Source organism: Natrix helvetica (genome assembly GCF_964273705.1).
Source record: "Natrix helvetica genome assembly, chromosome: 2".
NCBI classification, from domain to species: domain Eukaryota; kingdom Metazoa; phylum Chordata; class Lepidosauria; order Squamata; family Natricidae; genus Natrix; species Natrix helvetica.
Window position 1 is genome coordinate 201,270,692 of NC_138552.1, and position 27,984 is coordinate 201,298,675.

Sequence of the window (27,984 nt, forward strand, 5' to 3'; positions counted from 1 at the left end):
CGGGCATAGCTCACAAAGCTGAAGTGTTACATGGACTTACTGAGGCATGCACTGCTGCATTCTGGATCAGTTGAAGATAATGGTTTGTCTTCAAGGGAAGTCTCAAGGGAAATGTGTTGCAGTAGTCAAGCCCCAAGGGGTCTGGGACATGATTGTCTATCTTCCCCTGAGCTAGGAAAGAATATAACTGGTGCACCAGATAGAGTTGTGCAAAAGCCTTATTGGCTACAGCTGCTTAACACTACAATTAGGAGATCTCAACCCTCACTTACCTAAGGTTGTCTGGGTTTTATGCTGGCGTAGCTGCTTGGTAGCTAATACTGCCACTGGCTCTCTCCTTGACAAAATGTCTTTACTTGGTATTCTAGTTCTCTATCATCATCATCATCATCATCATCATCATCATCATCATCATTATTATTATATTTATTTATTTCACCTTTATTTTCATATACAAATCAAGGCAGCAAACATACCAGTACTCCTTCCGCTTTCTATTTTCCCCACAACCCCACTGTGAGATAAGTGGGCTGAGAGAGAGAGTGAGTAGTCCAAAGTTACCCAGCCAGTTTTTCATGCCTAAGGAGGGAGTAGAACTAAAACTCTCCTGATTTCCGGGCCAGCACCTTATATACTAAACTCTAACGTGAACCAAAGAGCATGGAAGGCAGGTAGAATTCCCTCAGGCTATATTTACTTGTGAGTAAAAAGGGGGAAACTGATATGGCTGAAATAAATTCTATAGGGCCACTTTCTAGGGATTATGCGTTTTTGAGGCATGTAGCTAGGGAATTCAGTCTTCTCTCCATTGGGAATTAAATCCACAGCACAGAATATAATTCCTAATCATCCATCCATCCATCCATTAACCCACCCACTCATCCACCCACCCACCCACCCGTCTACATTGTTTCCCTGAAAATAAGACAGGGTCACCCCCGAAATAAGCAAATAAGAGCTTGGGTATATTTTTGGGGAGGTCTTATTATTTTTTAGGTGCAGGAGGCGGCGAGCGTGGTCACCTCATGGCTGCTGCTGTATTGCAATATTTTCGGAGGGCTTATTTTGGGAGAGGGCTTATTTTAGCACATGTGCTCAAAAGCCCAATTGGGCTTATTATCGGGGAGGTTTTATTTTCGGGGAGACAGTATGTATGTGTACACACACACACACACACACACACACACAGACACAGTGAATTTTCCTGTTTAGCTTTGCAGGTAGCCACATGAGAAAAGGGTAAGTAGAATAAGTAACACAGATAAATCAAACAGCATCCTCAAGCACCCTACTCATAAACTAACCATAAAATTAGCAAACAGAATATAAATTTGGGAGAGATCCAAGGTGGGTGAGATATACTATTCAAAAAGATAGAGATATACACAGATTGAGAATAACTGCACAAATAAAATAACCGACAGAGAGAATTGTTTTCAGGGACAAAAGTTATTCACAATAAAGTGAATCAAAAGTGAAACTTCTTCATTACAAATATTCCTTATTCCTCACAGATGAAGTCTCTCCCAAGCAAGCAATCACTGCTTGCTTTTCTAAGATGTTCTTTGACACTTGTAAACTGCAATATTACAATATTTGTAATATCCCTTTTTTCTTTCTTTCTGAGGTAATTATTGCCTGTAACAGATTTTTCTACGTTACTTAGTCCTGGATCTAATCTTTACATAATCTCTGAGATAGCAGCTACATTTTCTTCTGTTCCCCCAAAACTCTAATCTCTTGAGGCTTGGATTTGAAATAATGAAAACCTTTGTATCAAAAGAGAATTATTTTTCATCTAAATGTTTCCAGCTGTGATTCAGTCGAGTTCAAGAATGTCTGAATCATGGTTTTTGTGTCTAGCCTGGGGCAATGAATTTGGGGAGAGGGCTCGTATGCTGGCCTAAGATTATTTTTTTGGATGGAGGCAAGTATGCACCAAAATGTGTATCAGAATAACCAGAAAATCTGAAACAAAGAAACTGGTCTGAAACATGTTTACCTTAATGGGTTTAAAATGAGTCTCCGGGGTGAGGGATCTACATCAAATGCTTCTTTCCAGACTAATCTTGAAACTTAAACTTATCTTTATAAAGTATTGTTTCATAATTTGGATATTTAAGACAACAAAATTCTTATTAAAAATAAATCACAGTTAAATTTGATAGAACCTACAAATATGTGAAAATACTTTCCTATAGTTGACGTTGGATTTATTTACATTTTATAAGATGAGGAGTAAGAGAAAATTAAGTTATCAAAATATGACTATACAAAATAAATTAAAGCTTTTTTTATTTATCAAATTTATATTACTGATCTCACACAAAGTGACTTTGGGCAGTATACAACAATAAAATTAAAAAGTTCTAAAATTCCATTTAATATTTAGTTCTCAAATAGAGGATATATAGCTAGTCTTCACTTAACAACCACAACCGAGTCCAAAATTTCTATAGTAAATCATTGCAGTTAAGAGAGTCATCAAATTATCTGACTCCATTTTACAGCCATTTTTATAATGGTGAAGAGCTAGTCACTGTGGTCATTAAGCAAATCCATTCTCTCAAATGGCTCTTTTTGTTTTTTGCTGGAAAACGGAAAAAATCATTGCAAATCGTGATCCCACGACTGTGGGATTCTGCAATCAGTCATAAATTCAAGCCAATTGCCAAGCAACTGAAATGCAATCATATGATTGTGGGGCATATGTGTAAGTCAGTTGTAACCTCAACAATGGGTTGTAAGTAATTTTTGGGCAGTCCGTTGTAACTTTGAAAAACTGTTAAGTGACCGGTCATTAAACAAAGATTATCTGTATCAGATATTAAATTGATAGGAACAGATACTATACTTGATCTTTCCATGCTGGGGTATGAAACAACATTGCTGCCATAGTCATATATAAAAACTAAGTCTTCTGTTTTTCTCCACTTATTCATTTGTCATCTCTAAAAGAAAAGCTTTAGGTTCAGTGGTGGGTTCCGGATCCTGACGCAGCTGGTACGCTGCGTGCTAGACCGGGCATCCTAGATGGGCTCGTGCGCTCCACACGCATGCGTACGCCACCACCCTGTGATACCCAGCTGCTCAGCGGTAACGCAGGCGCCGCCCACTGTGTGCACGTGCGCAATGGGCCGGTTGCGTTATAAACGGTCATAGAATGCAGGCGGGTGAGCCAAACGAGCCACCGTACCAGTACAGAGGCCGCTTCTCCCGGCTACTACCAGTACAGCCATACTGGGCCATACTGCCCGAAACCCACCACTGTTTAGGTATCAATATAAGATCCATTTTTAATTTTTTTAAAACAAAAATATCTAATACAAATTTTATTTAGCCTTCTTCCATGTCCAAAAATACCTTTGGATTGATTCAGATAGTCCTTGATTTATGATCAGAACTACACCCAAACTTTGTTACTAAGCGAAGCATTTGTTAAGTGAGTTGTGTGTCATTTACAATGTTTTTGCTACAGCTGTTAAGTGGACCATGCAGTAGCCAAGTGACTCTAGTTTTCCTCATTGACTTTGCTTGTCGGAAGCTAGCTGTGAAGTTATAAATGGTGATCACATGACCCCAAGATAGTACAATCATCACAAATACATGCCAGTTGCCAAGAGCTCAAATTTTGATCACGTGACCATGGGAATGCTGCAACAGTTGTAAGTGTGAGACCCTCATAAGACCCTTTTTTCACTGGTATTGTAATTTTGAACAGGTTCTAAACAAATGGTTGTAAGTCAAAGGCTACTTGTAAAATTCCAAAACTTATTTGTAATTCCCGTATACATATTTGACAATTTATCAGGAGTTAAAATACCATTGATGCATCATTTTATATAAATTTCAAACCTTGTGTCCATCTGTATTTCCAAGTATTTTTTTTTATTGAAGCTATTTATAACTTTACCAGTAAAATGACATTTCATAATGAGATACTACAGATTTTAAAACTTCACTTCCACAAGTAGAACTACTGAATTGTTTTGAACGTGTTGCGTCTAATCTACCTTTTTATAACTACAAGATAAATATGGGTAACAGTCCCTTCAAAAGAGGTTACATCGATGCAATTTAATTTAATATTAACTCAGACTAAATGTTCCAAAGTGACCTCTGGGTCTGGCACTCCTTATCACTTTTTAAACAAAAAGAATCAGTTAAACCACAGTAAGACTCTGCATGAAGCCAATCCCAGTCATGAATCAAATAAGCTCAAGAGCAAGTCAAATAAAAGTTAGAGGACGTACAAAGGGCAATGCCTCATAAATTTGTGACAGGTCAAGAGAGAAATCTTTAAGCTCTCTTTTAAAATGAATTTCTCCAAATAACCCAATTTGTATAAAAGACAAAACTATGAAAGTGTGTAGAAAGAAAGGGAACAGGAATTAATAGAAAATAATCTGTAATTGTTTCCCATCCTTCATTGTGTTCTTTTCTGCACTGAGAGGGTCAGGATTTTGCCCTATGTTTGTGTTATTTACCAAAAGTAACTTTATTATTATACAAGTAAAATAAAAAAATTATTCTGCTACTGCTAAATTTAAGAAAGATTTAGTACATGGTTACAATGCATGACCATGCATATTCCTGAAATGTATTATATTTAAGCATCAGAAGAAAGAAAAATAGAGTAAAACTAATTACTATCCAGTAGCGTAGTGTTCAAAAAACAGTTAGTTGGATTTAAAAAAAGCATATATGATGAAATAGATTACTACATTAGAAAGGTGCCTTATATTAAAAAGAAACTACAGTTTTGGGCAAATGAAAACCATGAAGAACAGCAGCAGGAAAAAATGGAAATATACAGATTAACACGAATTATGGCAAGGGGTTAAATAGTACAGACCACTTTCTGAAGACCAAACACCTTACTAAATAAGGAGATCTGAATTCCTACTACTTTTTATTTGTTCATAAATTATCTTGATTTAATGGTGACCTGGCAGCCAAGTTTGTGAATATTATCAACTCTTCACAGTGGCAAGAATTGTTTGTGAAAATTACCAAAAGGATCTCTCAAAGCTAAGTGAACAGTTCAAGAAATGAGGTTCAATTTAAATAAGTGCAAACTGATACACGTTAGGGCTCAAACTCATGAGGTCTGAGCTGACAGCCAATAGCCAGGGAAAAAATGCTAAGGTCATAGTGGACAGCTGAGTAAAGATTTTGACTCAGTGTGCAGCAGGAATGAAAAAGGCAAATTCCATTGTAGGCTTCATTAGGAAAGGACGTGAAAATAAAATTGCCTGACATTGTAATGCCCTTATACAGATGTATGGTACCTCTGCACTAGGAGCATGTGTATAATTCCAATAGCCACATTTTAAAACGGAAAAAACAGAGATGGAAAAAGTGAATACAGGGAAACCAAAATGGACGTAAAAGATTAGAACATTTAGGAAGAAAAGTGTGTTAGAAATAGGCACACAATAGAAGTTACAAAATCATGTATCGCATGGAGAAAGTGGACAAGGAGAAGTGTTTTCTCAGTCTTGCAAAATGGTAGAACTAATAAAGGTATAATTGGAAGGAGATTTAGAACAGAGTGAAGCAAGCAGTTCTTCAGATAATGCATAATTACCCTGTGGAATTCACTACTCCAAGATGAAATGATGGCTACTAACTTTTAATGAAGACATTCTAATGCAGTAAATTATCACACTCAAGGAATAAAGTATTGTATGTTAATTTTACAAATAAGTAGACTGAAGTGCAAGTAAATGAAGATCATTAGCTAAATTATAACAGTTTGATTTAATTTTTTATAATTTCCCACTGAACTTGGTTTCTTTCACACCAGCTACATACACAATACAGGGCAAAATTCAACTTATTCATTTATGTTACATAACATGGGTGTATGTATGTATGTATGTATGTATGTATACACACACATACATACATACATACACATATGGTATATATGGGCTTGGGTCCTCCCAACCATGAAACTCAATACGGTAAGGGACAGCCTACAGTCCCACTGTCACTTATCTCCCCACCCCCCGATCTATGCTTTCCAGGGCAGCAAGCAACCCCCAGAAAACAGACAATTGGCTATCCCAAAGCTTATATCCAAATTATATTTATGTAACTTGCTTCTTGCCTTTTGTGATATGTCTCAAGTAGGAAATTTATAAACGATGGTTATATCATATTGGTTGCATTGGTTATATACAACCAATTTTGTTGTATTTAAGTACAATGACAATAAAGATTATACTTATACTTATATTTGAAATTAAGCTTAACTTCACCTATAGAGGATTCTAGTGGTTGTCAGCCTCCGATCCTACTTTGTGAATTCACAAATTACACTACTCAAATTATACTACTCAGATTTAAGTAGGGCAGTTTCCTATTATAGGATACAAATCAGTCATGATAGAAGTCAGATTTCCTGGTAGTACTTTTATATTCAGTATTGCAGAGTTTCAGGGTACATGTTATTTGGCAACAGATGACAGTAAACTGTTATACCATGGTTGACTACTCATATTTGTAAAAATCAGCAAGAATATTTGACGTATATTAGCGACAGATAAATGAAGCCATTTAAATGTAGCTGTTCCCCATGTAAAACTATGGCAGATGTACATTTAAAAAAAATATCATTTTTGCAATAAGAGAGCTTCTTAAGTAAATCTTTAATGGCTTTTAAAGGGGAAAAAAGTAGAAAAATTTAAGAATAAAAATCAAGTAGCAATTCAAGCAACTGCTAACTGTATCCCTTAAAATAGTGCATTAATCTCTTTGTCACAGTTTTTCTTTAAAAAAAAATATTTACTGGTCCCCATCAAACCAAAGATTCATTCTGTCAAGACAAGCAAACAAGGAAAAATAAAGAAAAGGGACAGCAGCTATCATTTCAGATTTATACCAATGACAATCAAGTATTTTCTTTGCCCTGGGGATGTCAGCAGGTGCAGCTAATCAGGCAAAGTTTATTACTGGACTCGAATGAGTTATGTTCCAGCAGGGGGACATGATTTAAGTTGGTAATCATTAGATCAGGCCTGCCAATTTGAAAGTATGATTCCTTAACCCATGGTGAAGAGATGCACATCACTATGTGTTTAATAATGAACTGGATCTGCATATTAGAAAAACCAACCGCACAGTGTTTTCACCAAGTTAGTAACCATAAAATGTGGCAATTGATAGCAAAGAGAAACATAAATTATTTATTATGTTCATTAAAAACTATAAACAATATTCATAATGTTTAAATGGGCTAGTAGTTCAGTTACGACATACCGTATTTTTCGCACTATAAGACACACCTGACCATAAGACACAGCTAGGTTTAGAGGAGGAAAACAAGAAAAAAAATCAGGTGGAGCCTGCGAGGACCACTGATAGGTGTCCTCTCATGTGCCAGCTCTGTCTATTGACTCCTGCACTGTGGAAGAGAGACAGAAGAGGGGGGTTCAGCACTGTAAAAGGACCCAACCACCGCAGCCCAGCTGCTATTCACCCAAGGACCAGCACTGGTCCACTGTTGGGGACCCTGAGTTAATACACTTCGTGGTCTGTGATGGAATACTTGCTCCATAAGACACACAAACATTTCCACCAACTTGGGGGGGGGGGGGGAGACAAAGTGCGTCTTATGGAACGAAAAATACCGTAATTCAAAGTCTATGTGGTTCATGATTCCGTTTGGTAAATTTTTTGAGTTACAAAAATATTGTGTATGACTATTTTGCAAAATTGTGGCATTTGGAATTGTGCTTTAATAGTCAAATTGGATACCCGCCTCTATAAATTTTTGCACTGTTTTTTATGCTTGCAAAGCACTTTACATAATCTTTTCAGTATTGTTCAACTTTAGAAGCTCTTTTTTTACAACATCCTTCTTCAACGTTCCTTTTCTGTGAAATTGTTATCCTATATATGCCCTAAAGGACCATTTTTATTAAAGTTTGACGCGGGTGAATGAAATGCATGTCAAATGAAATCTAGTTGAGACTAGACTGATTATAACAAGTGTGTAAAAGTCTTACCCATGGCTGCACCCAAACTAAAGTTACTTCTGGCAATTAATTTTTGTTTCTACTCCTCTGTTGCTCCTAAAATATTTCACTCAGAAAGATACTGATTTCTCTGGTTGGATTTTAATAACCGAGCCTGCTACTATCTCCTGCAGTGTTCAATTAACTTTTTAGTATTCTAATGCTGTAAGCAATATATTCTTTTAATTATAAATCGATAGGATGTACATTTAATTATATAAAATTACACTAACACAGTACCAAGCATTTATGTAGAATGTCAGCAAACAACTATATATTTACCTAAATGGCCAAAGCTAATTTACACTTTGTAGTTTGTTGGATATACTGAAATCTATCATAAACTTATTTTTAACCCAGCACAATATTATTATAAAATTCATATTTCAGAGACAAGATTTTCAATATTATCTTCTTGAAAACAAATGTGCAAACTAATAATCTTATCAAGCAAAGAAACCAGTATGTTGTCTAGTGTTACTAGCCAGGTGCAGAATTAGATTCCCAGGTACACAAACTGACATAATAAATAACCCATGTTTCTTATACACAAACCATACCCATAAGCTTCTGCATAGTCTTCTTGCCCCAAACAAATTAATGTAATGGGAGAATTGTTCCCCCAAAATTGATTCAGTGCACACACATATGCACGCGCATATACACACACACAAAGATTTATGAATATGCAAATGTCTATGTGCATGCATGTAGAATGAGTGTGCTGGAAAACATTCCAGGGAAGGAGTGAACTTTCACGTATCTAATATTTTTTTTCTACTAAGGTGCCTTTGAGTTTCTGCCAATGATAACATGTTGGAGTAATTTTTAAAAAGGCCATCACGTTTTTCAAACCAAAGCATCAGAGATAACTGGGTAACATATTGCAATATATTAAATTTCATCAGCTAGAAAAATGATTTCCCAAAGCACTTTCGAATTGGGATTAATAAAAGGCCAATCTCCCGGAGAAAAATGAAGCTGAGTTTCGTAATTCATTGCTCTATAAGACTAATTTCAGCTACATATAGTGCTCACTTAAAAATGATTTGAAAATTCTTCCTTAATTTGGAATTTAATCTGAAATTTTAAAAAGGCCACCCTTTCTTTTAAAGTTATCACTTGCAGCAGACTTGCTGCTTCATCCACAGTAATTAGAAGAAAATTTTTGATCTACCCTTCCTTTTTCTTTCTCTTTATAGTCAGTCTTTCCTGAAAACTGGAGTTCTGAAAATTCAAAGAGATTCTGCTTTATGAAGAAGAGAAAAGGAAAGAAAAACAAACAGGAAAAGAGAAGGGAAAAAGCTAAAACAATGGGAAATTGATCTACTTAGACCCTACCCTTACACAAGGAGAAACAAAATATACTGTATGCAGGCAGAAGCTCCCAGATAAATAGGTTTGGTAACTCACAGGAGAGCCTAGTAATTAGAAGCAATTTAGAACACAGTGAGGAAAAATAATTAGAAACTTCTGCATCCAAAATCTGTCTGCTATTTGTCACAAGTGCTGACTTCAGTCTAAAACCTCATCCATCTCTACTCTACGATAAACAATTTTTTTCCAAATAGGAAAGCACTGAGTTTCATAAAATATTAAGCTATGAACTTAGGGGGGAAAAGTAGAATGCCGATAATACCAACTAGATCAGAAATTATGTGTGCATGAGTATTGCTTTAAAAAGACATAATTCAGAATTGGCCAAATGTGATAATTCTTAAGGCTGTATGAATGAAACAAAGAAAGCATCCACTAACCCAAGTTGAAAATAGTTTTCCAAGAATGCTGAAATCTGCTAAAAGTTTAATTATTCCTTCCTTCCAACACTTAAAATAAATTACAGATAGAAAAGCAGTACTACTAACTTCCAGTGAGGATTCATGGAAAACTAGATGTCACTGAAGGGGTCAGGAAAGCATTGCAACAGAGGTCAGCAGCAACACTGTGAAGTCTGATCAGCAATATCTCTCTGGAAAAAGGAGAGATTGCGAGATTGCCCATGTGTACTCCAAACTATGACTCCTTAGAGTGGACTGCAGGAACCAGTGGTGGGTTGTAGGCGGTATGTCCCGGTACGGGCGTACCGGAACATGCCCGGAGCACCGGATACCATTCTGGTACGGTGCTCCGGAGGGCCCGCCCACCTGCCCGACCTCCTTACCTGTCTTTTAAGGCTTCCGTGCTTCCACGCACACGCATGGCACGTACAACACCCGCCCAACGCTCCAAGGAGCAGCTGGAGCATCGTGGAGGCTCGCAGAGGTGCTAAGATGCATGCATGCGCTGCGCATATATGCACGCACAGCACACATCCATGTGGACGCCACCGGGCCCGTTCCAACCGTACCGGTTGGAACGGGATCCGGAACCCACCACTGGCAGGAACTGAAGTTTTTGTGATTGGCTTGGAAGTAGGATGACTGGCAATTGAGATTCCGATTAAGTTTACAGTCATAACATAATCTCCATGGACATAAGATTCATCTAGGCTCAATTCTTAATTGCTTCCAGAAATTGTTTTTAGCTGCTTTTTAGCTATTAGGAACCTCCACAAAGGCAGGTTTTACAGCACTGGGTAAATATTTTCTAGTCCTAAGCGAAATAAAATTTAAATACAAGTTTAAGAACTAAAAAATATTTTGAATAAACAGAAAAATGGTGATTAGAATTCAAAAGTTACAAACGGATTAAAGGTCAAATTGATTTGACATAAGACTTTGAAATTAATGACAGTTTAAGAATCCTTTACATGTAGAAATCCTGTATTGAATGGTTAAAAAAATGTTAGGGTGGGACTCAGTGGTGGATTCTAGCCATGCTGGTTTTCTCGTGGGAGCGTTTTGCGCATGTGCTGGATATTCACTGTGTGCACATGCGCAGTTCAATAGAAATAGTTCTGCGCATGCACAGAACTCAAAAACAACATGGTGGCGGCAACTGCGGCAACCAGGGAACCATTTCGGAGGCATGGTCAGCCTGGGTCGCTGCCGGTTCTGCGACCCAGACCAGCATGCCACTACTGGTTCGGCTGAACCGGGCTGAACCGGTAGGAACCCACCACTGGTGGGACTTTGAAAGTTAGATACTAGAGATTACAATTAAAGGAGATGATCATTTACATTTTATTTACTAATACAGAATGGAACAAAATACTTTAACATTGGATGTACTGATAGATATTTGTGAACAATGAATCCAGAAATTAATTTTAGAAGTGTCTGCCTCTATAGATAGACTGTATATCAAAATTATAGAAGAGGAACATATTTTACCTGACTAGATTGTGACTGATGTGAAAATGATTTTAAAATGACAAGCTACAAGAATATGAAAAAAATATGTTACATTGGACATACAAAAGAAATCGGCTGATATCTTAATAATTACAATGGATATAGACATAAGAAACCAACCAGTAAAAAACCTGGATAATTTTTCAATATTGGGTTTACAAAAAAGGTTTGTTAAAGTGTTAAAAATTTTGTGAGACAAAAAAATTGAAAAGAAATTAAGTTCTAGGATATTATTTGAGGGAATTAAAGATCAAGATTATTAGAAGTAGAAGGAAGGAATATGAAGTTGGTTTATTAGATTAATGTTGAAAATTGTTTTCTCAGTAACCCTTAATGGACTTTTTGCTTTTGATGACACTATAAAGATTATAGATAATAGATGAAAAAGGGGCAAAGAGATCATTTGTTGTATTTTAATAAAAGGTGATAGATTACTAAAAGGTTTATACTTTATACTTTAATGTAGCTATATAAAAAAGTATAAAAATAGTACTAATACTGATTCTATAGTTTGTTTATTTTTTCCGGGCAAATTCCAAATTTAACTCACTATAACAGTCTAAATCAAATTGATTATACTCTTGCAAACCACTATAAATCTAGCCTATAGTTTCAGCATGTCCAAGTTAACATTAGTTGTCAATACAACATAATTATCTAAACTATCCATGTGATTATGGTATCAGATAGCAAACCAGAAGTAGTTATTACTTTGGAATTTTAAGCAATTACTAGTGTTTCAGACTGTGCATGTGTCCGTGCACGGGGTAGAGAGAGAAAGAGAAAGGGGAGGGAAGGAAGAAGGAGAGGGGAAAGCAAAATATTTCTTACACTATTGCAGATTTTACAGCAGGATTTCCATCTGCCTAAACTACATGCCTGCCAAACACCTGTCAGTTCTTTGTGCCAACTTTGAATTAGAAAAATGGCAGAGATCAATCACTGCACAACTTCTAGGACAAGCTGTAGCCCATTTCTGTAGCTTCAAAGAAGTGTGGCCTATTCTTGGAGCTTGGAGCATACAGCCAAAAGATGCTGAACTAGGGATATTTCTGTCCCAATCTAATATCAGAAACATGACTAAGCCCTAATTATACTATTTTAATTTTAAAAAAATACTATCCTCCATTCTTTTGTAAATTGTAATATTATTTTTGAAATAGAAATTTCTTTTATATCTAAACTAAGAAACTGTGATTGAAACTTATTTATACTGTACAATGACACTTTAATTCAATTTACATTGCCAGGATTATTGTTAAATTTAAATCACAGATCACACATAAAATAAACTGTGATTGACAGATTGCACCATTAGTACCTTTTAGCAGGGTGGGATGGGATCCTACCAGTTTAACAACCAGTTCGCTGAGTGCACTTAGAGAAGTTTAACCTTCCAGATTAATGCTTGGAAAGGAAAACAGCTGAGGCTGTTTTCAATAGAAACTTAATAGCTTCTGGTCATCCTACTCAGACAACTGCCATATGAGATTCCTGCCTACCGGGAGCCCAACGATGGGCATTATTTGCAACAGCTTTCCTTTTATGGAACAGTTTGTTATCTAAATCACATATGACCCCTACCTTCATGGCTTTTATGAAGCAGTTGAAAAACGTAATTTTTCTGGAAAGCTCTTGAGGATTACTTTTAACATAGCTACACCACTTTTAGAAACTTATAATTGCTAGCTTTGCATTTTTAATCACCTTTAATTTCTTTTGATTTATATTTTCTTTGAATATTCAAATTCTGTAAGTTGCCTGGTTGGTTTCAAGCAGTCAGATAACATTCATTCATTCATTCATTCATAAATGAACCTCAAATCTGTTAGAAGTCATTTATAAGCATAATCAATGCTATCTCATTACTGTACTCTGAAACCTGACTGAAAAGGTCCAAGTAATCAATTTCTTCCAGGCTACTCTCAAGCAGTTAATTGACTACATTCTCAATAATCTCCCCCCCTCCCCCCAAAAAAAAGGAAGGTTAGAGACAAGACACAATTTATCCAGTATCAGTGGATCCTGGAATGATTTATTGAAGAAGTAGGTGGGCTCTGCATCTTTAAAAGCTGGAGAAAATATCCTTTATTTCAAAAATCCATTTACCACTACTAGATCCAGCTATACATCATCTCCAAGTAGGCTTTAACCAACTGGAAAAAACATAGATTTAATACAATATGGCTGCACTTACAGTCTTAGGACCACAAGGATTGAATTCTTTCCAGATAACCAAGGATTTGCAAACTGGAAACTAGCTAAGAATGGAATTAAACAATTTTATCAGAGAAATGCCAAGAACTCTTTATACAAGGCCACAGCTGACAATCTAGTTGCAGTAAGAGTGGAAAAATGATGATGTTTAACTACTTCAAGTAATCTTCCTGCGCTTGCTGAGGTTTACTCTTCATTTTCTTTCAATTGAATTCTAGGTATCTCTTTTGCCACCTCATGGAATCCCTTTGAAAAATAGGCAGCTCTTCAGGATCTAGGAAGGGAGAGAATTCTTACAGCAATTATCTGACTGATGGCTGTTACCATCTCTTCATTCCAGACAGTGAACAAGGTCCCATTGATCTATGCACCAGAGCCTCAGGAACTACCCCATTTCTGTCTGAAATTCAACAGCATGTATCAGGTGCCTGAGAATAACAAAGTAATACATCCCTTCTCACTGTGATAAGGAGTGGCTGGAGGGAACTCCAAAGTCAATACGGAGTGATCTGAATATGATAAGAGAACCATATAGTGAATTATATATATTTATATAATTTGGTGCATTCAAGTCATTTTTTTGATTTATGGAAAGTACCTGGATAAGTCACTACAGTTTTGTTGCAAGATTTTGAAAGTGGTTTGCGACTGCTCCTTCCAAGGTCACCCAACTGGATTTTTGCTCAAGATGGGACTAAAATTCACGGTCTCATGGTTTCCATTCTGGCACTTAACCACTACACATTGACTATCTGGAAGATTAGAAGATAAACTTCCACAAAACTCAAGGAGTGGCAAGATATTCTATACATGTAACAGTAGGTTTTGAATGTACATATTCAAGAGTGCTCCAATTAATATCATAAGATTGCTCTGTATTACCACACAAACTCAGCTCTGGTGTACTTCAATTAATGAGATTCCTTTTATAATTAACTTTAATTACTGATACATAGCAAATTTTATTTTTTATTTCAAAATATAATTCAATGTAAAAAGGAATAATAAAGAAATTAACATAGGGATAAACAGTTTTGATAATAATTCCATAGGACCAAACCATAAGAAGTTAACAATACTATTATGGCATTACAAGTCAGTATTTCTACATCTTTCCCTTCAGTTGTCAAAATTTTGTGCTCATACATCAGGGTTATCAAACTTGATTTCATTGACAGCCACATCAGGGTTGTGTTTGACCTTGGGGGCTGAATGAGAGTGCCCAAGGTGGGCATGGCCAGCTCGATGTCATTTGTGTTGGGGGCACCTGTGGTGGCCCGAGTGCTCTGCCAGCGAAAATGGAGCTCGGGAGGGTGCAACAGTCTCCAGCAACCCTCTGCCGGCAAAAACGGAGCTTGGGAGGACCGCTGACAGAGTTGCAGGAGGCTGTTGCAGCCTCTCTAGCTCCATTTTCACTGGCAGAGGCACCGCGGGCCGGTCCTTTGTTGTTTCCAGGGTGACCCTGTGGGTCTAAGATCTAAGCATCCCATGGGCCAGATTCGGCCCACAGGCCTTGAGTTTCACACCTCTGTCATACATGATTATCACCCACAATTTAAGAGAAACCCAAATGTAATAATAACTTGTACAGATCTAACTACTGGACTGAATCACCTTCTAAAAATTATTCTAATTCAAAGTAAAGAAGAAACAAAACAAAAAAGAAAAAGAATCTCTATAAAGAGTTTAGCTATGTTTATTGAAAATGATAATAATTTATACAGCTATGGAGTCGTTTTAGCATAAATCAACCTGACTATCCAAGAATGTCCAAAATCTATGTGTGGAAAGGTCTTGTTTGGACATTGAATGTATCACTCAGTCCCAAAGCTGCTCAAACATTACACAATCCCATAGAAAGACCCCCCCAAATGAAAACTCTATAAATTTATAAAATAAATTTCATTGAATTATAAGAGTTCAAGGGATCATTTAGGCCATCGTGTCTCTCTGAATACTGAATAGTATTTTCTTTTGAAAGATAAACCTCACATTTCTATTTCTATGCTCTCAAAATTTCCACATCTTTTCTCTTGATCTTTAAGAACTCCTTATTTCCTGAAAAGCTATTACCTGTGGCCACTCTGATAATATATATGCCATTACTTATTTTTTATCCTAAATTAACGTTTAATTCAAACTGACTTTCAGAAATCATACTGAAGCAAGTAGCATCCAAGAAATGCTGCTAAAGTCAAACCAGAACTTTGGAATTTACCAAGCTGCCAATGATCTGATGACATAACTATTTAATTAGCACAAGTACAGCAAAATTGTGAGAAAAAATCTAATCAGTTCACACTGCCAGAATATAATAGATGCATGAAAAGACAAAGCTTCCTTTTGTGTGGTATTTTAACTATTTATTTACTCAAATCAAGGTACCGTATATAGCTGCCAATCTTATTGACCTTCATTCTCATCAGCCAACGTAGTATTAAAAGCCAAAACAAAAACAATTACTAATAAAATAATGGTGCCCATGAACAAATCCAACTTAAACCATATGAAAACAAACAATCACACTGATAGGTTTACCCAACCTCCAAACCCCATTCCCAAGGAGACATCCTGTCATTAAGGATTTACAAAATGTAAGGGCTGTGCAAATCTCATGTTCCATAAGGGCACGTGCTAAGACAGGAAAGGTCTCTCTACTTCCATCAAATGGCACTTTTTAATAGTTACAACCTGAAATATTCCCTTCTTATATAAATCTAGTGAGACAGGCAAAAACAATTAGAGAGAAGTCCCTCTTAAAACCTGATGCCATCCAATGAAGGTTTTTAGAGATGACAAAGGAGGTCCTCCAGAAGCCTACTGGAAAAAGGTGTAGCTGAGAGGTGTGCTTGCATTATTGTGTTCTGGATCAGCTGTTTAAACATTTCACAAGAAAATAACTCTGAGCAGCATACAATGCTAAATTTCAAATACTGAAGCAACAAACTTCAAGGAAATAACATCTGGGTAACACACTTGTGGTACTGCAGCTTCTAGCACATTTTGATTAAATGTCTTCTCCTTAGATTTCTACTTTTAGCCTTACATGCAAGCCAAATTGATTTCAATCCAACTTCATGTAAACCTGATAATTTAACTGAATACCCCGTAGAACAGTTATGAAAAAAAAACAAAATAAGAACATTGACGTGCCAGCATTTCTCCAGGGTCTATTCTACATGTTAAGTTTAAACCACAGAATTGCTGAAATATATAATTCATTTTAGTTTTTGAAATACTCTTGGAAACAAAATGGGTTACAAATTACTAAGGACAACTTGCTTTTTTTAGCCACATTCAACATAAGAAAGGATGTTTCAGAAAGGATGGTATTGGCCTCTTCGTATTTACTTCATAATTTTAAGAAGTTCAACTTGAGGTCCAGGCATTTCAAGAATAAGGGTCTTACAATGAACAGTTTTGAAAAAAGGAACTGTTCAAAAATATGAATAGATTAATTTCAACAATTGGCATACTGGTCCTTTTTCTAATATAAATAAGTCATACTCATGTCTCTACATTGTATTCTGTAAATAAATTTTCCTCACGCTAATCTCTGGTACCGTTTCTTGGAACAAATCTCAAATATTAGGGTTGAAAAGTAATTCATTGGATTTTACAAATAACCGAGCTTTATGCCTAAGGATTCCTATCCAAGACTGATATATTACTACATTGTTTGTAATCAGAATTCAGGAAGTGGAATCTTGATTTCATAGTTGTTTTTCAAAAAAGAAATCATCATACATTTGCTTTATTCACATTATTCAGACCAGACACTCCTACCTGGAGTTATTATGCAATCTCCGGTTTCTAGTCCAAAGGTTAGTCTGCCTGACTGGGAAATTATTGCAACTGCAATCACTTCTGAGTGTTTCTAACAATATGACAGAGTTGCTTTGGAGCTCTTAAACCAATAAATCTTTTGGGCTCATAGACAAACCTTATAAAGCAATCATCAGTGGAAACATGGAAATATTACTCATACTGTACATATCAAGTTTCTGGAGATGAATCAGTGTACAGGGCAATGTAAACTCCAGGTGTGTTCATGGACATTTGTAATAAATGCTGAATTTAAAATGTCCACATAGAATACATGCATGGACTTCAAAAATTGAAGTCAAATTTATTATTACCTGTACTGTATATATGGCTTTAGCGAGTCATGAATTTTAGAGGACTAAAAGTAAAAAATCTTAATGCTGTGACTATTATGAAGTTCCTGGTACAGAATATATAAAGGTTAGGACTACTAACGTAATATTAACAATATTAACCTTATATTTCAGAATTTATTTATTTATTAAATTGCTTTAATATCAATTACCAAATTTTTGTTTTACAAATCTACCCTCTAAATGACCAAGTTTTTTTTTAAAAGAAAGATTTGACCAATTATCACTCTAATTTTTCAGAATTCTAGATTTTCCATTGTAAAATTCACTTTTCAATTTCGTATATGATTTCCAGAAGATTAGCTGACTCAACACATTTGGATTTAAGAGGAGAATTTAGAAAATGTGTTTTTATTCAATTCTTTTACTACTTTTACAAATGACATTGAAGACTTTGACTAATGTTAGGAGTGAAGACCTGAAAATGCAGGCTACTTTACAGTAGCTAACCTAGTCTAGCCAAGTCTTTTTTTCTCTTCTCTGCCTCCTCCCACTACCTTTCAGTCTCATCTCTTTTAAACAGAGCTTCAAAGCAAGAGAAAATGCACCATGGAAAGAACTAACTGAATATAGAAGAAATTGAATAGCCATTTACTTTTACTGGAAGATCTTTGGGTCCCTAGCAGGGTGCCACAGCAGGAAACAAAACAAATTCGGCATCCAAACAAGAACTCATAAGTAAGTTTTCTAGTCAAGTGCCATAAAACAATAGATGCATACCCATCCTCATTTTTTCCCACGCTATGAAGTTTGAAGCTATCATGAGTTTTTTTACACAAGTGCTCTTTCAACATTTGTGACTGATTTTCTCAATGTTCAAAAAAAGATCATGCCTTTTCCAGTAAAATATACATAACTGCTCAAGTTCCAATACAGTCTATTATTTGTTATGATTTTTGTACTTATATATAAATTCTAATGGTATAATAGCTAGCTCACTGGATTATTATTATAGTCCCTACAACACTTACCAAAAGGATAATTATTACTTTAACATGCTGTAAAACAAAGTCCTGATCATGTTTTTATAAGAGATGAGAAATGAGGCACGCGAGTACCCATGGGTAGACAATACTTTGATTTGTGGGGAAAAATGACACAGCCATTGGTAAGAAAGGAAGGTTGAGAAATAGAGTTAAAGGTAAAGGCATTTTCAGGTCAAACTCAACTCCTGGGGACTTCAAGGATGTGTCTGTATATTTTTCAGAAAGGTGGATGAATCACAATTGCTCCTGTCTCGAAACAATTCTAGCTAAAGCTAATAGTTCCTCTTTGCCAGAATGCCACATAAGTACTGCACACATTTAGGAAGGGAATAAATATCACGTGAAGCTAAGCCAAAAGTTCCAATCAAATTATAAAGACATTTGTATAGCACATTGCTGGCATAATACACTTATCAGAATACTAAATAAATAAATACATGTTCCTTAGGGTCCCACCTTCCAGAAATTGTTAAACCTCATCCACAGGTGACGCAAGAAAAAACCCTTACAGTTTGCTTTGCATACACCTGTTACACATATACCTATTATAAGCACTGATTATTTCTCCAAAAATAACTGAATAATTTTTGCAATTAACGTTTTCCCTGTCTTCTATCTTTAGGCCCATTACCTTTCAGTTCCCCTCCCCTCCTCACGCAATGTCAGAGAAATCCTTTGTCATAACAAACTGCCACATTAAAAAGCACAGCAACGAAAATCCTGTTTTCATAGGCTAGCCTCTTAGGAAGAATGATTTTGTAAGGGTACAATAAAACAGCAGGTTGCATTATCAAGAAACGCCCCAGAATCCAGAAGGTCAACAGAGACGCTTGTAGAGAAAATGAAAAGGAATATGGGAACAATGAAGCACGATTTTACAAAGCATAATTAAAATGATGAGATCTAGATTAAGTATAAAAACAACCATCACCATTTCTGTGTTGGGGTCTGTAGATCCAGTTCTCATACTCTTCCACTTTGTCCCCACATATGGATGTGAGTTCACCATCACTGCGAAATAACCTTTTTGTTTGCTTGGAGAGCGTAGAGAAGTTTATCCAGCTTACAGCACGTGAAAGGGACCCTGGATTAGATTTAAACCGCAGTGATTTTGAGGAGCTCTCCTGTTTCATTTTCTCTTTAAAAAATAATAATCCCCAAATGCAACATACAACGATTAAGTACGTTCTTAAATCTTCCCGTTCCTTTTCCTTTACCACCAACGTGGGCGTGTACGCGTTTTAAAATAAATAACACACTTGATCATTTTAAAACTCAATCGAACAACAAAAAAAACCAAGTGGCTAATTCTGCTTTTGCCCACAGTACTTTCCCAGCTGCCAATCGCGACACAATAGAGGCAAGGAAAACAGACTGACACGCTGAAAACAACCTCCAGGAAATCAGATTAGGAGAGTGTCGAAGTACAATCCCGAAAAATACACAAGATTTTGGCTTCTCCCAGCTTTCATCCAAAGTCCATCTCTTCTTTCCAGTGTGCTTGTAATTCAGGCTCCCCTCCTATTACGTAGAGGAAGCAAGGGCTCCTTTGATCAGAAAAAAATGCATGCTGTTAGCAAGTTGCCAGGCGAGGAGGATATAAATTACCGCAACTCTCTCTTTTCTCTGCGGAAAAGGCATTCTGATTCCCCCAAACCAGCCATGTAGCTTTTTGCCTATAACGAAAAGGCTCAGGGAAGGCTCTCCAGAACGATTCTCGTTAACAATAAGCTTGGCTATAGCTATCAATTAGGATTAGGGTGCAATATGATAGGCTTCCGCTCCTGAAGGCGCAGCTATAGAGACAGAAACTCCTCCCTTCCACGGCAGAGCTAACAACAGTTCAAACTTCTGAACAGGAAACAGAAGTAAAATAACACAATGGCATCTCAGTTGACTTACACAAAGAGAATTTTTTTTAAAAGGGTCAGTAACTGAATGACAATTCTTTTTTCTAAAACCAGACATGTAAAAAGTAGCTTATTTTAATACTACTTTTATTGATAGGGTGAACAGGAATTGTCAGTAAGTTTTTAAAATAGACTCCAATTTTTTTTCTGCTCAGTTCTTACCATCAATAATGGTAAAGATAAAGGTTCCTCTCGCACATATGTGCTAGTTGTTCCCTACTCTAGGGGGCGTTGCTCATCTCCGTTTCAAAGCCAAAGAGCCAGCGCTGTCCGAAAACACCTCCATGGTCATGTGACTAAACGCCAAAGGCGCACAGAGCACTGTTACCTTCCCACCAAAGGTGGTTCCTATTTTTTCTACTTGTATTTTTTATATGTTTTCGAACTGCTAGGTCGGCAGAAGCTGGGACAAGTAGCGGGAGCTCACTCCATTACAAAGCGCTAGGGATTCGAACCGCTGAACTGCCGATCTTTCTGATCGAGACAGTGTCCCTCCTTACCATTAACATTGCTACAGAAATTACTTGGCTTAAAGTTCATGATCTCTTTTTAGTTATATGCTTCACTAAACTATACTTTAATCCATTTCAGGATTCATCATTGGATTAAGATTTTGCTAATAAAGTGACCAAACAAATGAACTCCTCACATCAGGGTCCACTGTTGGACATTTCTTAGATTATGGGAGGAAAACAATAGTAAAAAGGGAGAAACAAGCCAATGTACAAAAGCAAAAATAAAAAACAGCAAAGTCCAATGCATTTTTAGTTTCTCTGCTTTTAAGGATCATGATAACAACAATTGCATGTTAAGACTTCAGATAATAAAACTAGTACAAAAGGACAGTTCTTGAAGATATATTGAAAATGTAAGACACATTTCTAGATCTACATACTCTGGGAGCACCTGAATCTATTTGCAGAAATCTTTGGAAACTCACTTGCACAGTATTATTTCCTGCCAACTTTCCTGATGTGATAAAGCTAGCAATGTATAAAGAACAGAATGTGTCACTGATTATTGAATAAATGATGTACCCTAAACCATATTATTGCTTTAGCATGCAGAAATATATTTTCTTAAAGAAAAGCTAGCTGAGCAGGACTTTCAAAGCTTCTTCCCTGAAAAGTTATGGTTACCTGACTCATAATGAAAAGATAAGGTACAACCCTCTGTCTGGGAATCAAACAGCTAAGTATTGTATCAGATTACCTATGAATCAGCTGACTTTCAAATCCTTGAACAATGGATTAGCCAACTGTCTTTGGTAAATAATTGAATAGGTTGTGTATTTATACTGAATTAGCTTTGAAGAAAAGTACATACATCTCCGACTTCCATTTTTTTCTTTCACGTGCCAATGCAAAAGAAAATATGCTGTGTGACAAATAAATACTTAATTGAACTATTAGTATAATTCCAGCCATGCAATTCATACAATTACACTGACCACAGTATGTAATACATCTGGAAGTGTGAATTATATTCTAATAAAGTGCAGATTAAATGAATATGAAAGAAATGGGAAAATGGAAGTAACTTTCTAGTTAAATTTCAGAACATTGGCCAGAAACTAGATTTTCAGTCAACTACAGGTAGTCTTTGAGTTACGAATATAATGGAGCCTGCCCATTCCATTTGTAATCCAAGGATTCATGGGAGTAAATCTCATACCTTGGACGAAATCACTCCCTTTTGCCCACGCATTCTCTAATCTAATGCAAGACACATTATTTCAGGGTGGGGAAGGCCATGTGGGGCCTACTGGTGGAACAGGCCACCTGCCTAAGACCATCTAAGGCTTCCCCGACCCACTGAAATGCCTCATGCTGGCCCAAATTGCTTCCTTCCCCTAACTACCCGGGTCAGTTACCTTGTGAAGATCTAACAAGCAGTCTCCTGTCCTGCCTCAAGCGACCCTCTGCAGTTCTGTTTGGGCCTCTGCAGGCCTCCCCCGGCCCATTGCAGGTCAAAATGGAGCCTCCGGGGGGGGGGGGCGGATCTGAGCCTCCAGGGCTTTATCTAGCCTTCCAAGGCTGTTTGGCCCTCCGAGGGCTACTCCCAGGCCATTTCAGGCTGAAATGGAGCTTCCAGATGCTGGATCCAGGGGAGGCGTGCAGATCCAACCCCTGTAGGCTCCATTTTGGCTAGCAACATACTTGGCAAGGCTTCTGGCTGGTCGAACTGAGTTTCTCTAAATCGGATCCGGCCCTCAGAAGTTCCATTTCGGCTGGCAGGACAAATGTTGCAGACCCTCTACAGTTGTTCATAAGGGCAAACATCTGTTGTGGAGCTGCAAGATTTGTAATTTTGGGTCTTGTTCAGAAATGCTAGGGGTGCTGATCCAGAGGTGGGTTGCTTCCAGTTCGGCCCAGATCATGTGAACTGGTAGCAGTGGTTGCGGGAGGCTCCTTCCACCCGCTGAGATGCTTCTGCACATGTGCAGAAGCGTCGTGGGCACGAGTGAACAGGTAACTCCAGAATTTGCAACCCACCTCTGTGCTGATCCTGTAACTTGAATGTTCACTAACGGAATGCTCGTAACCCAGGGATTACCTATATGTTCAATTAATTGTTGTTTCCCAGTTGGATATTATAAAGTAAAATATATTCATTCCATGAAAATCAACTGAGAATTTCATACACAAGTATTTTATAGTATTGTGTTCAATTTTCTATAATAATCAATGGAGAAGTAACTTTTTATTCTTATTTCTTATATTTATTCTGGAAATAAATTATATTTTCTATAGAAATGCTGGGAAGACAGATACATCAAGTTTTATTGATTGGCTGGGAAAGTAAGATTGCACCACAGAGAAGTTGAGTAAATAACCAACTGCTTATCTCCACAATCTATTATACTACTACTACTAAAATAAAATAATAAAGGAAGCGATTGAAATGGTGGAAGCACATTCATATTACCTTTGGACAAAGCTAAGCAAAATGGCATTTTGGAAGGATGTCAATGTGGAAGAAACTAAAAAGAGAATTTTTCAAAAGCTTGATTGACCCATTACTGAGAAACTCACTCATGACTGGCTTAGCACAGGGGTGTCAAACTCAAGGCCCTCAGGCCAAATTCGGCCTGCAATGTGGTCGGATCTGGCCCATGGGGCTGTCCTGGAAAATGTAAGGCATTGGCCCAGTCTACCCAATGCGAAGAGGTGTGGCTTCAGTCCTCAATCCAATGTGAAACGGAAACATGCCAGCAGTTTGGGAAGTGGCGTCAAGCTGGCCATTGACGACCCGGGCTTAGCATATGACCAGTTTCTACAGGTTTTTTTTTAAGCTGAAATACTAAAATACAAAAGAAACAAAATCCATCCTGAATGGTAATAACATAACAACACAATAAAAAACTAAATATAGTGGTAAACATAACAACTATTATGGTAATTATATTAATATTATGTGAGAAGAACTTTCTCTTGTAAAATATATATAGATCTTTTCCACCTATAATGGGAAAGATGGAAGGAAAGCGGAAAAAGAGGATGACCAGCAACAGGAAAAATGGATTCAATTACAGTGGTGATGGAGGCATCTTTGGATGATCTGAAGAACCAATTGGAAATAGGTTGTCCTGCCAGGGTGGAAAAAAACATTTTTTTTCCTTTGGGAAAAGAAGTCGTTAACTAAGAATTGAGAAATAATTGGGAACAACAACCAAGTAGGAAAGCTTATTTTCTTTTCAGTATCTAAATAAAAAGAAAGACAAAGTGGAGGCAAATTTACTAGCTTCCAATATCTAAAGTTTCTTGTTCTGAGTTGACTGAAAGTCTTTTTTTCCCCTACTAAAAAAACTGGTTTACAGTATGCAGTAATAATTTGTTCAAAATATAAGAAGAAAAAGAAAATTGAGAGACAATAGTAAAATAATATCTCTTTTTTTTTCTCACAGAAAGAAAATAATAATGAAAATTAGGAGAATCTTCTTTCTCTTCTGCTCAGGCATCAACCATTTTTCTGAGGTGAGACTTTGTCAGAAACAAGAGAACATTACATTTTGCCTGATAAAATCATGCCTAAGAAATAGGTTAACATTTTAGAAAAAAATTCCAAAAAAGTTAAAATACTGCAAGAAGGATTTCCTCTTGTATATTACACTTTGAAGGTTTGTTTACGTCAAAACCTTGTAAAACGTGTCAGTGAACAGCAAACTGACTTGGCATACTCATCAAGATGAAAAGGGCATGTTATCTAAAGATTAGCAAAATACTTTGCTTCCAGCTTTGAAGATTCCAAGACAGTGGAGGTCTTCTCATCTCTAATTTCTGCTGAAGTCTAATTTTGATAGGGAACTGAATGCTTCCCACCATTCTTTCCTTGAAAAGTGACAGAAAAAGAAGTAAGCGAAGTGAAGACGTTTTTGTAGATAGTGACCTCATCTCAAAGAAGTGTCTGAAAGCCCTCAATTTTTATCTTTTTTGTTTCTTAGAAATGCAAGGGGGAAGGAGGGTTTCTTTAGTTCTATGATTCCCGACTTCTTGTCATATAAGATCACCAAGTCTTGCCAGATGTTGATCTCTGGCATGCATTCTTGCAAGATTGGTGCCTGTGATATCTGGGAATTCACCATGATGGCCCCAGGCACCAAGTCGTGAAGCCCTGGTGATCCTTGTTAGATCCAGATGAAATTAGTGAACTGCATAAAGAAAAAGGTAGGAAGCAATGTTTTAAGCAATTACTTGGCAGAATAGTTATAACCCTCTCTGTCAATTGCTCTTTGCATTTTTTTCTTGGTTAGGGGAAAAATTCCTTTGCTTGCGGGTAGACATACGTAATTGCCTTCAGTCAACTGGCTAAGGAAGTGAAGCTGGAATCCAAATTTTGAGTTGAACTGAATGAAGAGAACCACAAATGGCAGAAGGACATATATATTTGACTACTCTATGCCTTTGGAACTGTCCTCATCAAAATTAAGCAAGCTTAATTGTTGACCTCAAACAACACAGCTATGATCAGCCATATGTAAATTTGTTTTGAGTTTTGTGTAGGATACTTTTGGCCTGCTAACCAGAAAACATACTCATAAGTAAATTAGGAACCCTGTAGAAAAATCAGTAGGCTGGAAAAAAAAATGGCTGTTAGCTGTTTTCCATTAAATCACTCAGCCATTAAATTAATAAGCAATTCCTATGGCTTACTGTGTCATTTAAATGTAGTAATAGTCTGTAAATATTGAATTCTTAACCAACATTACAAATATTCAAACACTGTTTTATGAAAAATAATGTATAGATAACTAAAAATTTAAGAGTTTATATCAAAGCTCAAAGCCTAGCAAAATCCTATTCTTCAAGTATGTCCACTTCTATAATTAAACTGTCCTATCCAACTATTTTTTATTCTCTGTAAAATCAGATAGTTTTTCCATGCAATTTTTGAGAGTATGAACAATTATTTCCTCTGTTATTTGTTACAAATTCCTATTAGTGGACTATAACTGCATATGGGAATAAGAAGGAAAAAATAAAGACTTCCCTTCTTTTTCCACTGATTCAATCCACAAAGAATGCAAATGGAATAAAACAGATCTAATCAAGTCAGTGTACTAGTGTGTTAAAATTATCTAACTAGATGCTTGTCTTAAAGGCATAATTATAAATATTTTAAAACTATGCTTGTATCAGACGTGACATTCATTTTTCTAATGTAGAGAGCCCTATAGTACAAACATAAAATATAGCCACAAGATGGCAGTGTGAAATAATTAATCCTCCAAGTGTCTAAAAAGTTGTAAACTAAAACAACTTTAAAAATGTGAGCAGTAAATAAGCATAATAATAGTGGAGAATATAGAATGGGATGGGATAAAGTACAAGGGAACACATAGCAGATAAAATGTTAGCTCTAGGAGCATACAGTAAGTAGGAAGATTTTTTGCTCTAATATCTTTTTTTAAAGTGCCTTTCTTTTAAAAGTCATGAGTAAATTCTGACTTCACTCACATCCACTGCTTTAAAAAACAACACTGCATTTTTCTAAAACCTTCTTGAAGACAGAACTGAACCCAGGGCTGAAACAATCCTGCAGGTTGAAAAGGGAATTTGTAAAAATGAATTTGTGGGGAAATTGTGTTTCTCTGTTCCTTTATTCATAAGGTCACCAGAAACAAATGACCCTGCAGGCAGGGAATCTCTTCAAAATTTCCTTTCATTTGCTCAAGTTTTTAATTTCTCTCTTTTGTCTTTGCAGCTCAGTTCACAATATGAATACATAATCTGATCTATCAATATCAATAAAAAATAATTGTCATGAGTGAACATGAACTCTCATATCCCACATTTGTACAGAAAATTAGGGCTACTAAACATTCTCTCAAAAAGAATCCTCCATTCATTGTTAGATTGTTAATAGAATTTGTCTTGAATACAGGAAAACATTTATTCAACAGAAGCCATAAGAGTTATCAATGAACAAGCTTAATTGTTGCCTCCAAAAAGCATAGCAATGAAACACAGCCAAAGGCATTTTCCCCCAATTGTGTATAGTGTAGTTTTGACTGTTAACCAATTGTGAACTCACAGTTTGTGTCGACTGGGCATTTGAATTTTTCTAGCCCACCTATGGCCATAACATCCCCCATCTGCAAAGTGGGAACTAAGGTTGTAATAATAAATACTTTTCATTCTCACTGCTTTATTAATAAAGTGTCTGCAATATTTGTCTCGCTAAATAAAATAGTTGAGATTTGGCCAAGAAACTTATATTTGGCACCCTTAGCAATTTAACTCCCCATCCCACGATACCTGATTAGGCTGTAAATGCAGAGGTCTGGCTGATGGAATTGAGTGGAACAACCAGGATTTAGGAGGCATTTGCAGAAGAGAATCAACAAGCAGTCAGTATCTATCCTGTATTTCTGTAATTTTAGTAGAGGTATATTTGGAAGCCTATATTTGTAGTAATAATATGGAATTGTATATTATTTTTTTAAAAGCTTATTTCCTGCCAGTGACCTCGTCCTCAATAAGAAGTTGATTCCAAACCACTTCAACATAGCCTAGTAATTTACATTTGATCTGATCCCTCTTGAGGATTTTGTTTTCATTCCAGAATAGATTTCCCCCCCAGCAATATTTCAAAAAGAAAGCGCCACATTGAAAATTCTTGATGAGTTAGTATATTATTGCCCCATGTGTTTTTCAAGCTAGGGTACAGATGAGGTCGTGGCTTCACCAAAAAAAAATCTTTTGTGGCAAGCTATTCTGCAATGTTTTAAACACAAACAACTACCCGTACTTCTTTCCTTTAAAGGAAAGTATTGGGAGTATTAAGAGTATTGGGCAATTTCTTTTTAAAAGGACAAGCAAATTGTTCCCAAACAAATTTAAATGACCTGTCCATTTTTACCTTGTGTGTGGAAA

At 36.5% G+C, this 27,984-nt stretch overlaps 1 protein-coding gene across 4 annotated transcripts in view; it reads right to left on the bottom strand.

Annotated features, from left to right (window-relative positions):
• Positions 1–27,984, bottom strand: part of NHSL1 (NHS like 1) — a 167,523-nt gene that overhangs the window by 96,116 nt on the left and 43,423 nt on the right. For 2 of the 4 annotated variants that reach the window (XM_081944371.1, XM_081944369.1), the window contains exon 1: positions 19,630–20,431. The exons of the other annotated variants lie outside the window; for them this stretch is intronic. In XM_081944371.1, the coding sequence (XP_081800497.1) occupies positions 19,630–19,831 (202 nt within the window). In that variant the 5' untranslated portion in view covers positions 19,832–20,431. Of the gene's footprint in view, positions 1–19,629; positions 20,432–27,984 lie in introns of those variants that run through there. 4 annotated transcript variants of the gene reach the window in all.